The following is a 12,126-nucleotide window of genomic DNA, read 5'->3' on the forward strand; positions in this document are numbered from 1 at the left end:
TCATAATGAATGTCTCCGCATGTTTATGGGGATATGGGACTCGGGGTAGATTAATACAGTAAAACAGTGCAATGTATTAACTGCACTGGTTGTAAAGACTTTAGACACAACACAACCTCCCACTTCTTTTCTATTTTTACAGCAATTTTTTACCTGAATTAAATTCTATCGAACGCATATGCTGAATGTGAACATCGCAGGAACGAAGGCCAAGTATTCTTCTTTAGGATGTGGTTATCATTGCAGACATTATCAAAGGGTTAATAACTATGTGAATCATTTGTATCGGAAAGGAATTGCACATGAAAATATTCTGTTGATCCAGGCAATCTTAACAACACAGATCGAATCCAATCCTTTATACGATTACAAGAGTTACAAATACACATCTACAGTTAATCTATTATTGGGGAAAAAGAAGGCATAAATTAAACCCAGTGATTAAACTCCCATGGGTGGCGCCCTTTAACTAAAACAGCCTTCCTCCATTGTGGAAAGATATAGCATCTGAGCGTTATATCCACAGTCTTAACAGTGTTTGCCTAACATGTGGATTCAGCATTCAATTATATTTAATTTGTACTTGTGATACCAATTAATTGTTCTTCAATGTTCAATTGTATTCAATGATCTGATGCAATATAACACAAACTAAATGGCAAAAGGTAATGCATTTTATAATACATTTTAAATGGAAAAATGCAATCTTGCTATTATTTTCAAAATAATAAGAAATGATTTTAGTCCTGAAAAGCCAATTTGGACAATTAAAATATAATCAAATAATTGGCCTTTGTACCTATCTTTTAAGAACATTTTGATAAGGCATCTTGCCTCTTAGGCTCAATTTTGAATTTGTCCTAGACTATTGTAGTGCAATCACATCCCTGATAAAAATCATTTCTCTTAAGACTTAAAATATACCGGACTTTCACGCTGCTGATGGTAAAATGCCTGTCTAGGAAATGTCTATATTTTCAAACTGGCGAGGAAGCATGGGAAACTATTTTACTCAAGGTCCTTCCTTAACAGCGGCTTTGTTTGGTTCTATCATAGAGAGAGAGAAACGAGCAGTCCTCTGGATACATTGACTTCGTCATTAAAATTAATTAAGGGCTGAGTAGGTGTTTCCAATTTAATGAAAACATGGAATAATTACCACAAAGAAAAAATATATAAATTACAATTCAGGTAGGCAGGCAAGAGCATTTTGCTATTCTGCAGTGTCTTTTAGTGCCACAAAAAAACCTATATAAGGTTTTTATGCCTTGCGTTCCAAAGTTATTCCTATGCATATCCATGCAATATTTTTCCGCTTTCCCTCGATAAAATTGCCAAATAATAATGAATCATTTCATAAATAATGGCTTGGCAGTCTTATCTGGGCAGGGCGGCCAGTGCTGGTTTCTTATCTCGCCTGGCCACATTGCTGTAGTGTTCCGCTCTCCATACTAAATAGGAAATCGAACGTGATGTAAAATCTACTCCACTCTCCAAGGCATAAGCTGCCAAAAAACTTATTACAGCACAAAGATCAGCCATGGAGGGGGCTGAAAATGGCTGCTAACACTTTTCTAATAAACAAGGACGGTGAGTAGATTTTTAATTGCCACCTCTTAAGGGTGTGTTTTATTCTTCTGCACTTTCAAATGCCGAAATATAACTGATTTCGAATTGAGTATAAATAATTGCAATATAAAAGGACTTTTTAAAAACGGGATAAATAAAAAAAGGAAATGGCTGCAAGCATTGTTTGTAATAATCCCAGGAGTGAGCAGTCCTTTTTGGGGAGATTTTTGAATTGCTTAATGGATTGTGTATAATACAATCGCTAATGATATTTTAATTTGATGTGTGTAAATCGAGATGATTTTTCTAAGGGAAATACCGGCACAGTGACAGAAACGGATGGAGACGCTTTACTTTAATGATACGATCCAATAGCTTTCACAATTGCCATCTTGTGCATCTGAAGATTTTGAGAGAAATCCATCTCAATAGTAATTAATTTATGGAAGAAAACAACAGATATATTTTCCGGCAGAAAAATAGCGCCGTTTGTAAAAAATTATTTGGCTCCTTTAAAGATATTATTTAATACAAATTAGCCGAGTGCTTTCGCTCAGTTTCGTTCCCAGAACTTAGAAACCACTTGCCCTCTAGAAATGAACTCACTCGGAGTAGTGTTGGGAATTTGGTCCACCAAATTATTTAGAGGGGTGAAAGCAATTTTAAGGACATCGTTGTGAGATTTTGATTTAAAGATGTTTTATTTCTGCAGTGCAGTCAAAATATAGGCTGTTTGGCAGCATTCAGAGCAAAATGAAGGACCAATACATATCTGCTATTGTTTTGATTCAGACTTTTATGCACAGTATGGGTAGGTCACTTTAAAACCAAATGTTTTAACCGAATGCTTTAGAAATTGCAAAATATTGTGACAATGATACAGACATTAGCGATGGTTCTGGCTGCCTACGTGAATTCAAACTGCCCTCATTTCGTCCTATTGTCCTCGTGTGTTTATTTTGTCTTTTCCATCCGCTAAGGCCTCATGTTGGACTGCCTTTATATACATGTTACACAGCCCGGGACTGTTACTCTGAACGTTAATTTAAAAGGGGCACAAAATAGTTCACCATACAGTTCATAGTTTTTTTTATTGGAGCAACTAAGTGGTAATATTTCCTTAGCGCGGGATATTTACATTAACTTGCACTATTTTGATAAACAGACTCCAAATTTGTTAATGTGAGCAAAACAATGGAATTGATTGTATGGAGGTGGGGTTGCTCAGTTCGCACTTCAATTTCCAAACTGTCGGCACATTTTAGGAAATATTTTTTTCTGAGGATATATTTTAAAAGCTGAGAGAATTGCAAACCGCATTACCAACTTTTTATTTTAAATGCGTTAAGCACAGTATAGCAGTGTAATCTCAAGGTAAAATTTCAATCTTCTAATATATGTACGTCTCTGAGTTCGTACACAATTCATTGAAAAAAAGATTATAACGTGCCCTGCAGCTTTAGAATTTAGAGAGTGTTTAAACCTAATCCTTAATTGATCAACTGTTTTAAGTATCTCGGTTGATTTTCCATAAACTGCGAACTACTTAATCCGTCCAAGAGGCTTTTTTTTCTATAAAAAAGAATAAACAGCATGGAATGCTGCAGGTGCTAGGCTGCCTCTGTCGACTCGAGTACAAGAAGCGAATCCAGTTCCCCAGTGAGCTTAGCACAGCAAGATCCAACAGCACAGTGCAAATAGGAGCAGCCAATAACTCGTTGTATATCTTTGACTTCAGTTGCACCGTAGGGTGACATAAATGAAAACAGACGCTTTATAAATGTTTTAACAATGTCTTCAATATTATCTACAATACTGTGTAGGTGTCATGAGAATATTACCTTTTCCTTAATGGGATGAAACCAATAAACTAGCGGGCTTTCTTCAGATAAAAAATCACGAAAGGATGCTGTAGCATTTTGTGCTTAGATTATTGAAACACAGAACTGTATTAACCTATCTTGTGCATAGTATTAATCACAGGTTTACATTTTCATCTATGCAAAGTGACCGAGTTTGCATTCATAGCTTAAGAGTTTTGCCCAGTCAGCACTGCACACAGAAACAAACCTGACTACTGGTTTCCTTTTCATTTTTAAATAAATTGCAATTAAAATCTATTAATGTTTATATTGCATTCTCTTTAGTGTTGAAAATAGATGGTGAATTTTAGACTAGTCTTCTAAATACACATACAACCCGATAAACGCTTGATGTATTTCTAAATGACACGGTTGGTGGTGTTATTCATGGTTATGTATATATAGGTGGGCCTAAATTTCATTAAAGATTGAACTGTCAACTAAATCAATGTACTGCCAAGATCAGGAGAATAGCGCAAATAATTTAATTACCAAGTCTTCGTGCCCTTAAAGATTTTTATTTTATCTTAGGGGAATATTTCTTTCAGATGAAGTTGTTTCAGCATTTCTCCATCCTTTTAACATCTAACGATAACGCAATTAAGGCAGTGAAGATTTCTGCTTTTCGACACGATGATGGAAAAAGTCGGGTCGGATCTTGGTGAAAATCGCAGCGATGATCTGAGTCCTGTTCAAAAAGGTTTCTCCAGACATACAGCAGACCGAGAGGAACCGGAAAACACGAGCGAGCCTGCAGATCAATCCACTGAGGGACACCAGCTCCAGGCTGAGCAGCAATCTGCGTCAAATGATGGGGTTTCCAAGGAAACGAGACACGACTCCCCTGATCCCCTATCGGAAGTGCCAGTAATAAACCTGATGCAAAGAGGGGTCCAGCCTATAAATGGGAGTGATCAGAAAGGCACGTTTACTCATTCAGTACCGACCACCGAGTTGTCAAGACCCCCGGTGCCTCTGACCCTTCAGAGCCCAGTGAGTGAGAATCGGATGGTCCAGTTAACGGCAGCTCATCTCCCTCTGCCTGCAGCCAGAGCGATGCTGTATAACAGCACATCCCAGTATCAGACCCTGCCACTTTTAAACAGGTCAGTCTCATTATAGAAAATAGTCGGATCCGAAAACCCTCCTTTGTGTTGTAAGTTTCTTATTTTGTTTTATAGTTCGTAGAAACTTAACAGTTACAGGATAAAAATTGGATTGCAAATTGATGTGACTCGGGCTCAAAAAAGAATAATTTAAATTGTTGATTGCATCTAGATTAATAAGTGATTACAATTTGATTTAATACAAATGATCTATGATTGATAAAATATGTAATGAACTTTAATGTCCATTCAAAATAACAAAACGTGACATTGCCACTGAACAAATCAATGCAGTGCCTTCATACTGAGAGATATTCGCTATTTTTGCTTTCTTGATAATTATTGCTTGATAATTTCTTAATAATTTAAGCTAAGGAATAACTTATGTCATAAGATTTTTGCCATTCAGAATATTTAACTCTTTTAAAGCCATTATGAGTGTTGAACAGTGTCGAGCAGTAATCTAGGATTCCGATTTTCATCACAAATCTTTCTTTCTTGTTACAATGGCTGCATCAGTGATCCAGAACCCTTCAACATGTTCTCCAGTAACAGAGTGAAAAGGCCAATTCCTTACGACGTGGAAGTCACTACCGGTATGCACAATCAGCCTTAGAATTAACCACATCTTAACCCGTAGACAGCGCCGCTCGAGTATTGATGCAATTGTCAAATAACAAGCTAAAACTACGTAAGGAAGCGTGTTGAAAACCAGACTGCAAGACACATGGTTAGTGACATATAGAGTAAAGCACAGGGATAAATAAGTGCATTCATAAAAAGCTATCTGAAATCTTTCTCACAATGAAAGCCTATTTTATTTCCTTATTTGTGCTGTGTTTCAACAGGTCTTTCTACATGCATGTTTTGACTATGTATTTATATACATGTGTAAGCACAGGCAGGCGTACAGGAATAGGCACGCGGGCATGCGCGCGCGCACACAAACACGATGTATCCCTCTCCTTGTACACCTTTTTGTAAAGTTTATATTACTTCTCCACAATCATTATTTTTACGTGTTTAAGAGGTACAATTGACCAAAACCACGGCTGGTTTCATTTTTACTATTAGGTGGCTCCCAGCCTAAAGTTGTCCGCAGGATCTTCACAAACAGCAGGGAGAGGTGGCGGCAGCAAAATGTCAACGGGGCCTTCGCAGAACTTCGCAAACTGATCCCGACCCACCCGCCCGACAAGAAACTGAGCAAGAACGAGATCCTGCGCTTGGCCATGAAATATATCAATTTCTTGGCCAAACTGCTGAGCGATCAAGAGCAGGAGGGCGAGCAGCGAGGGTTACAGATCAAAGAGGCGGACAGTACCAGGCTGGCTAGCGATGACATCCAGGAGATGTCTCCAGACTCGAGCTGTGGAAGCTGTTTCGATGGAACCGGAAGCCCGGAAAGTCTAAGCGAAGAACACGATCATCTCGAGTCACGACATGGAAACCACCGTCAGTCCATACTTCCTCCAGATGTCAATGGACAACGGTGATATCCTTGCAAAAAGAAAAATGATGCGACAGGGAGAATGGAAAATTGCAGCTAAAGGAACACAGACTGTTTTACCACTGACTGCTGAATTTCTATCAGCGTTTTATTTTCTTTCCATTTTCTGTATCTCTTAACATTTTCAGGTACACATTAATACTAAACTTCTGTCCTTCTGGATTTAATTCTAAAAGTCTTATCGGATTTTTATCACTGACTCTTGTTTAAAGACAGAATTTAATTTTATCTTAAAATCGAGGTACATGTAAATATTTTACGAGCTTCAACCTTTCAAGCTTCGAGCGCCGTTTATGGATTTAAAAAACACGATTTTGTAACGGAGAATCTAAGAGGACCAAGATTTATTTCTTTAAAGCTGTAGCATTCCTTTTCCAGTGAATTGCATGCTAACTTTCCTTTTAACTACATATTTAATCATCAGTCTGTGCACTGCAGCCGAGCTCCAAGCGGAACACACTAATAACATGTTAAAGAAGCACTGAGTCGGAGAGTGAGGTACTTTTATTTTACATAACAATTCTGATCCCCGAAAAAGGATACTGCAACTTTAGACAGAAATAGATAAGGTAGTTTGTCTAAATTAGAAGGCAAAAGACATAAATACAATTGCATTGTTGATTATATTGAAAATTAATAAGACGAGAAGAGTTTAAATCTTTGAAAATTTACATTTCCGAGGATAACTATTTTGTATATTTTTTTGGTTTAGTCAAAAACTGGGCCACATTCTGCGTATAACGAGAGTCGTTGCAGCTATTCACAAGTCCTTGTTTTCTATTTCTTATGGACAAATTATTATTTATTCCATGTGCTCGATAATTCAGATTTTTGGAACAATTGAACCACCAGGCAATTTTTATGGGTACAAATTGTGACATTTTCCTAAAGTACTTTAACATTCTGCAAAAGAGAAGAAAACCATGTATTTAATAATTCAATGGACAACGTGTGTTTAGTTTATTTGAAAGTATAAAAGGTATGGTACACTCCTTATTTTCCACGTTCGCTCTTGCCTGCTATATGTATTGTGAATACCATAGTATATAATTCACACTGCACTTTCAGTACATTTTGTATGTGATTGTTTTTTTCTGCGTTTGCAGAAGTTGGGTAACGAAACCTGTTAACTTAAGCAAATAACTACTACAATGTACATTCTGACAAGGTGATTCTCGATGGCTATCCTTTGTAAAGCCTAGTGTGGCTGCAAAGTTTGCGTGCAGTATGTATATCACGTATTGTTGTAAAATATATGCAATGTTATATTACCAAGAATTTACTTTTAATAAATTGTATACAATTTAACTGAACAGTCTCCCCAAAACATAGCTTACACTCATATTTCTCAGTGCAATTACGAAAGGTGACTTGGAACAAATAAGGAAATGATTACGTACGATAATCCAGCTCACGAATTAAAAGACATTTTTAATTTGGAGTCTTAGATGTTTCTGAGATATTGATATATAAAAATTGTAATCAGATACTGAGGAACAGATCAGGATCTACTGATAGTCTTAACTACATTATATGTTACGGAACACGTATAAAGATGGAAGTATAACTCATGTTCTCTATTGGATAATACATGCATTGTACACATTAGTAAAAAATTAGAGAATACTTGCATATAGTCACATTTATACCCACCTTAGAATCGGGACAGCTACATGTACTTACACTACACAATTTACTGTACACGGGAGACCATGTGCACGTACATAGACTGTAGACCTACTTACCAGCGAACATGTAAAATATAGAATTGTATACTGGATAACATACATATACTACAAATTACTGTATGTGGGGTATTGGATATTAGCTAACACGTTTATATACCTGCAGTTTAGAAGGCCATATCTCATGGTGGACATGTGTATATGCCTATCATTACCCACTGCTGTATACGAGAAAACATGGTTCCGCCTTCTAAAGACCCTCTCAATGTGGTAGGAAAGATATCAATCCTACCGTTTTCCGGTCTTTAATGTCCCCTGAGCATCTTAGGCATTCAATTTCTCTTCATTTTAAATAGAGAACTATCTTAAGGAGACGCAGATATATGCTTTACTGTAATTGGGGTCAGTTTGTCTGTTGTTAGTAACAAATATAAGAACGCCCAGAAGAAATTACTCAGAATTGGATCTGGTCTTTTATTTCATGGTAACTCGTACAGAATAATGAAAAGATGTTCAATATCTTCCTACTTCAATCAGAATATTGTTATTGAGGGGAATTGAGGGTGAGAACGATATTTTGTATTGGTTTAATATACGTCGGTCTTTGCCCAAATATATGATTTTAATTACTTGTGCGGCATAAACTGCAAAGATCTCATGAATTATAATCTATGCATATTTTCCTCTTTTTGATACAGTGTACAACTGGATATAAAGGGCACATGTTGGGCATGCACTGGTTATACATTGGAAGATCCAATCTAACATATAGAAGCCATACAGTTAGCCTGCGTTTGGATAAATATTCAATTCAATGGCTAATCCCTCTCATTATATAGTGAAAACACTGCCAAAAAGTTTTTTTTAAATGTATAACAGTACCTTAAAAGAAGAGGCAGACTTAGTAGCAAATTAATTTCAAACATGAAGCTGTTGAGTGAAGTTTCTGTTTCACATAAAAAGTGCTCAAACTATGGCCCATTGGCCACATTAGCCCAAGTCTGGGCAATCAGGCCATAGTTTTTTTTTTCATTTGTTTTTTTGCTGTTTTTGAATTCTGTGAGTTTGGAAATTTGGCAAAGACCCTTCTTCATTGACCTGGTGGTGGATAAATTATAAATCAGAACAAACATGCTAGTGTCTGCACCTTGAAATATATCCAAATTATTTGAAGCACTGAAAGAAAGAACTTGTATTTAGAGAATATCTTTAACATCCTCCAGACATCCCAAATTACTTCTCAAATGTAATGAATTATTTATTTTTATATTTAGAGATACAGCACTGAAACAGGCCCTTCGGCCCACTGAGTCTGTACCAACCAAGAACCACCCATTTATACTAACCCTACAGTAATCCCATATTCCCTACCACCTACCTACACTAGGGGTAATTTACAATGGCCAATTTACCTATCACCTGCAAGTCTTTGGCAGTGGGAGGAAACCGAAGCACCCAGCGGAAACCCACACAGTCACAGGGAGAACTTGTAAACTCCACACAGGCAGTACCCAGAATTGAACCCAGGTCCCTAGAGCTGTGAGGCTGCGGTGCTAACCACTGCACCACTGTGCCACCCTTACTTCTGAAGTGCAGTCACTTTTACTATGTAGCTAAATGTAGCAGCCAATTTGCACAAATCAAAGTCCAACAAACAGTGATGAGGGAAAAGACCAGGTCATTCCTTTCTGGTTTCACCTGCCATCTAACTGAAAGCACCTCTGACAATAAAGCACTCCACTGAAGTGACAGTGTTGGTTCAGCACTCAAATCCTGAAATGGGTTTTGAATCCACAACCTTCTGACTTAGTGGTGAGAATGCTACCAATGAGTGAAACCCTTAGGTTCTAGGGCGGGGGTCTACAACCTGCGGCTCGGAGCCACACGCGGCTCACTAACGTGTCATTTTCTAGTTGGATTGCATTAATATGACAAATGACTATTGTGCTTGAAATAAACTTCTTCAAGTGGTATAGCTATACCATGATTATAGATAATACCTTTGAAATTGAGGAACAGGTTTTACGGTTGCAACCATTATTGTTTCTAATATAGCTGACACAATAAGTTATTCTGAAAGTGCTACTGGAAGATTTTTTATCACATTACCAATAGCCCAAAAATTGTCTTAATTCTGATCCTCTTAAGTTATAGTTTGTTTTAAAAATGATTCATTGAGAAAATTATTGTAAAAAAAAAGTAAAAAAACATGATAAATTAGAGTTAGGTCTATATTAATTTCCATTTTTTTCTATTGATACATAAATTCAATACATGTATTTTATTTATTATTTATGCAAATTATGCATTCTCCCAGAGGCACTTGACAATTTGCCAAGTATTTGGTGTAGAAATGTCGAATTTTTATCTTGTAGCTCCTATTAGTTCTTTATTTTCAGAAATTTTTTTACAAAGGCTCTTCAGGTAAAAATAAGGTATGCATTTAAGTATCCTACAAAGAGCACCCTTGTTTTAACAACAGAGAGAGTTATGTATGTCAGGGATGTTATACCATGGGCTGGACAATGTAGGATAAAAAGCTATTGACAATGTACAGGTAATATTGATATGCATTTAAGGATTATGATTTTCAGATTAAACCAATAACTCTTCCTCTCAAGAATTTTGAAATCACTATCAGTAATTTAATAAAATGTTGTCCATTGTATTTTATTAATGAACTCTTACTTTTAAAAAAAAATTCTGATGTGAAAGATCTGCAGAATAAAAGCCAAGTACTCAATACAGAAAAAGAATTCAAGCTTACATCCCCAACTTTCCCCTCTTTCATATTTAACCCTTGTTTCCCTCAAATGTTGATACATTGGGTTTCCAATTTTAACTTTCGCTTTTTGCCCAAAATGTTACCATTTCGGCAATAAAAAATGAAAGCATCAATGGAACTTCAAATTCAGTGCAATTGAAAAATTGCGAAATAAAAGCACTGCAAACTAAATGAAAATATATTCTGTGTCCTTGAAGCTCTAAAGGAAACTCTTGCAAAAAGTGAGGTAACTATAATTTTCCTTGAGCAGCAGTGTGGTCATGATAATGCTGTTTGCCTATTGGAGAAAGTGCAAGAAATATTCCAGTGATGTCATTGAAAGGCAACCTGCATCCCTTAAAAGGAAGCTGTACTTTGGTTTTGAATTATTGCTGTTAAGGGCTAGAACAAGTTCTACAAGGCTGACCCAATTTTCAGACACTACTGTGGTGGCCCTTACGGAGGAGGTGATCAGGAGGATTGAAGTATTCTTTCCAGACAATGGGAGAAGAATGCCAAGGCAACAGTTGTCAGATGTAGAACAGCAAGAAATTCAATGATCTGACCTGAGCTACTAAGGTAAGATCCTTACCCCCCACACCATCTCTAGCCCTAGCACTTTGAAGCCTTCACTCTCCCGCTTCCCATCACCTTCTGCAATCACTGCAGTAGACACCATTAAACCACCTTCAGCTGCTACTTGCAAACTCTGCAGCTGCTACTGTCCTCACAATTACTCCCTGACTTCCCTGAAGCTGTGGCATATTTCACACACTATCCGTACTACTTTACCCAGATACATGCACCTTCAATACTTTTCACCACACACTAACATATTCTCCTTCTTCTAGAGGACAATACCTCGGAGTCCATTGAGTGAGGTTGCATGAAAACTATTGAGCAGAATGTGCATCAGGTGTTTCACAATTAGCAGGGCTGTCAAGCATGCTCCATTTTGATTTTGGCCATCTTACCTTCCTTTTCTCTTCTTATTCAAATCTCTACTTCACACGCAGTGCATGATAAAGTGGTCTGCCACTCATCTGTCTTTGCTTACACTGTCACAAATTGCTCATCCATGGCCCACTCTGTTTCCAGGTTCATTACCTAGCTGCAAGAGAGGAAGAGAAAATTGCTTTCCTGAAGACATTAGTCAACTATACCCTTGCAGGCAACAGCTCATAGATTGGCACTCCCAATAGTTTAGAGAGTCAGTTAGAAGATTCTGCATAGGGAGATTCATCAAGCACAAGTGCACAGGAGCAAGCAGAGTGGGACAGGATAGCCTGAGACCAATTTGCCAGGGAGTAAACCCATATCGAAGCCCTGCTCCAGCAGGCACAAATGTTGACGGAAAGCCTATGGATAAAGACTGATAGCTGTGCACCATCGATTTCTCAACTACTGAGGAGCAGTATACCATACAACCCCTTGAGCTTGCTCCACCATTCAATTTGATCATGGTTGATCCATATCCCTTGATTCCTTGAGAGACAAAAAATCCGTCTATCCCAGCCTTAAATATATTCAACGTTGGAGCATCCACAACCCTCTGGGGTAAAGAATTCCAAAGGTTCACAACTCCTCTCTCAGTCCTAAATGATTGGCCCCTTATAATGAGGCTTTGCCC

At 37.4% G+C, this 12,126-nt stretch overlaps 1 protein-coding gene across 2 annotated transcripts; it reads left to right on the forward strand.

Moving 5' to 3' along the window:
* Positions 1-1,431: 1,431 nt before the first annotated feature.
* On the forward strand, positions 1,432-7,355 carry tal1 (T-cell acute lymphocytic leukemia 1). Of its 2 annotated transcripts, none has more exons than XM_068037176.1 (4): positions 1,432-1,590; positions 3,963-4,537; positions 5,057-5,133; positions 5,612-7,355. In XM_068037176.1, exons 2-4 carry the CDS (start codon positions 4,065-4,067, stop codon positions 6,031-6,033), a joined length of 972 nt encoding a protein of 323 aa, XP_067893277.1. In that variant the 5' UTR covers positions 1,432-1,590; positions 3,963-4,064; the 3' UTR covers positions 6,034-7,355. The 2 variants fall into 2 exon arrangements, with proteins under 2 accessions (XP_067893277.1, XP_067893278.1); XM_068037177.1 differs by having other exon boundaries at positions 3,980-4,537.
* Positions 7,356-12,126: the final 4,771 nt, after the last annotated feature.

Source organism: Heterodontus francisci, chromosome 8 (assembly GCF_036365525.1).
Source record: "Heterodontus francisci isolate sHetFra1 chromosome 8, sHetFra1.hap1, whole genome shotgun sequence".
Classification (NCBI taxonomy): Eukaryota; Metazoa; Chordata; class Chondrichthyes; order Heterodontiformes; family Heterodontidae; genus Heterodontus; species Heterodontus francisci.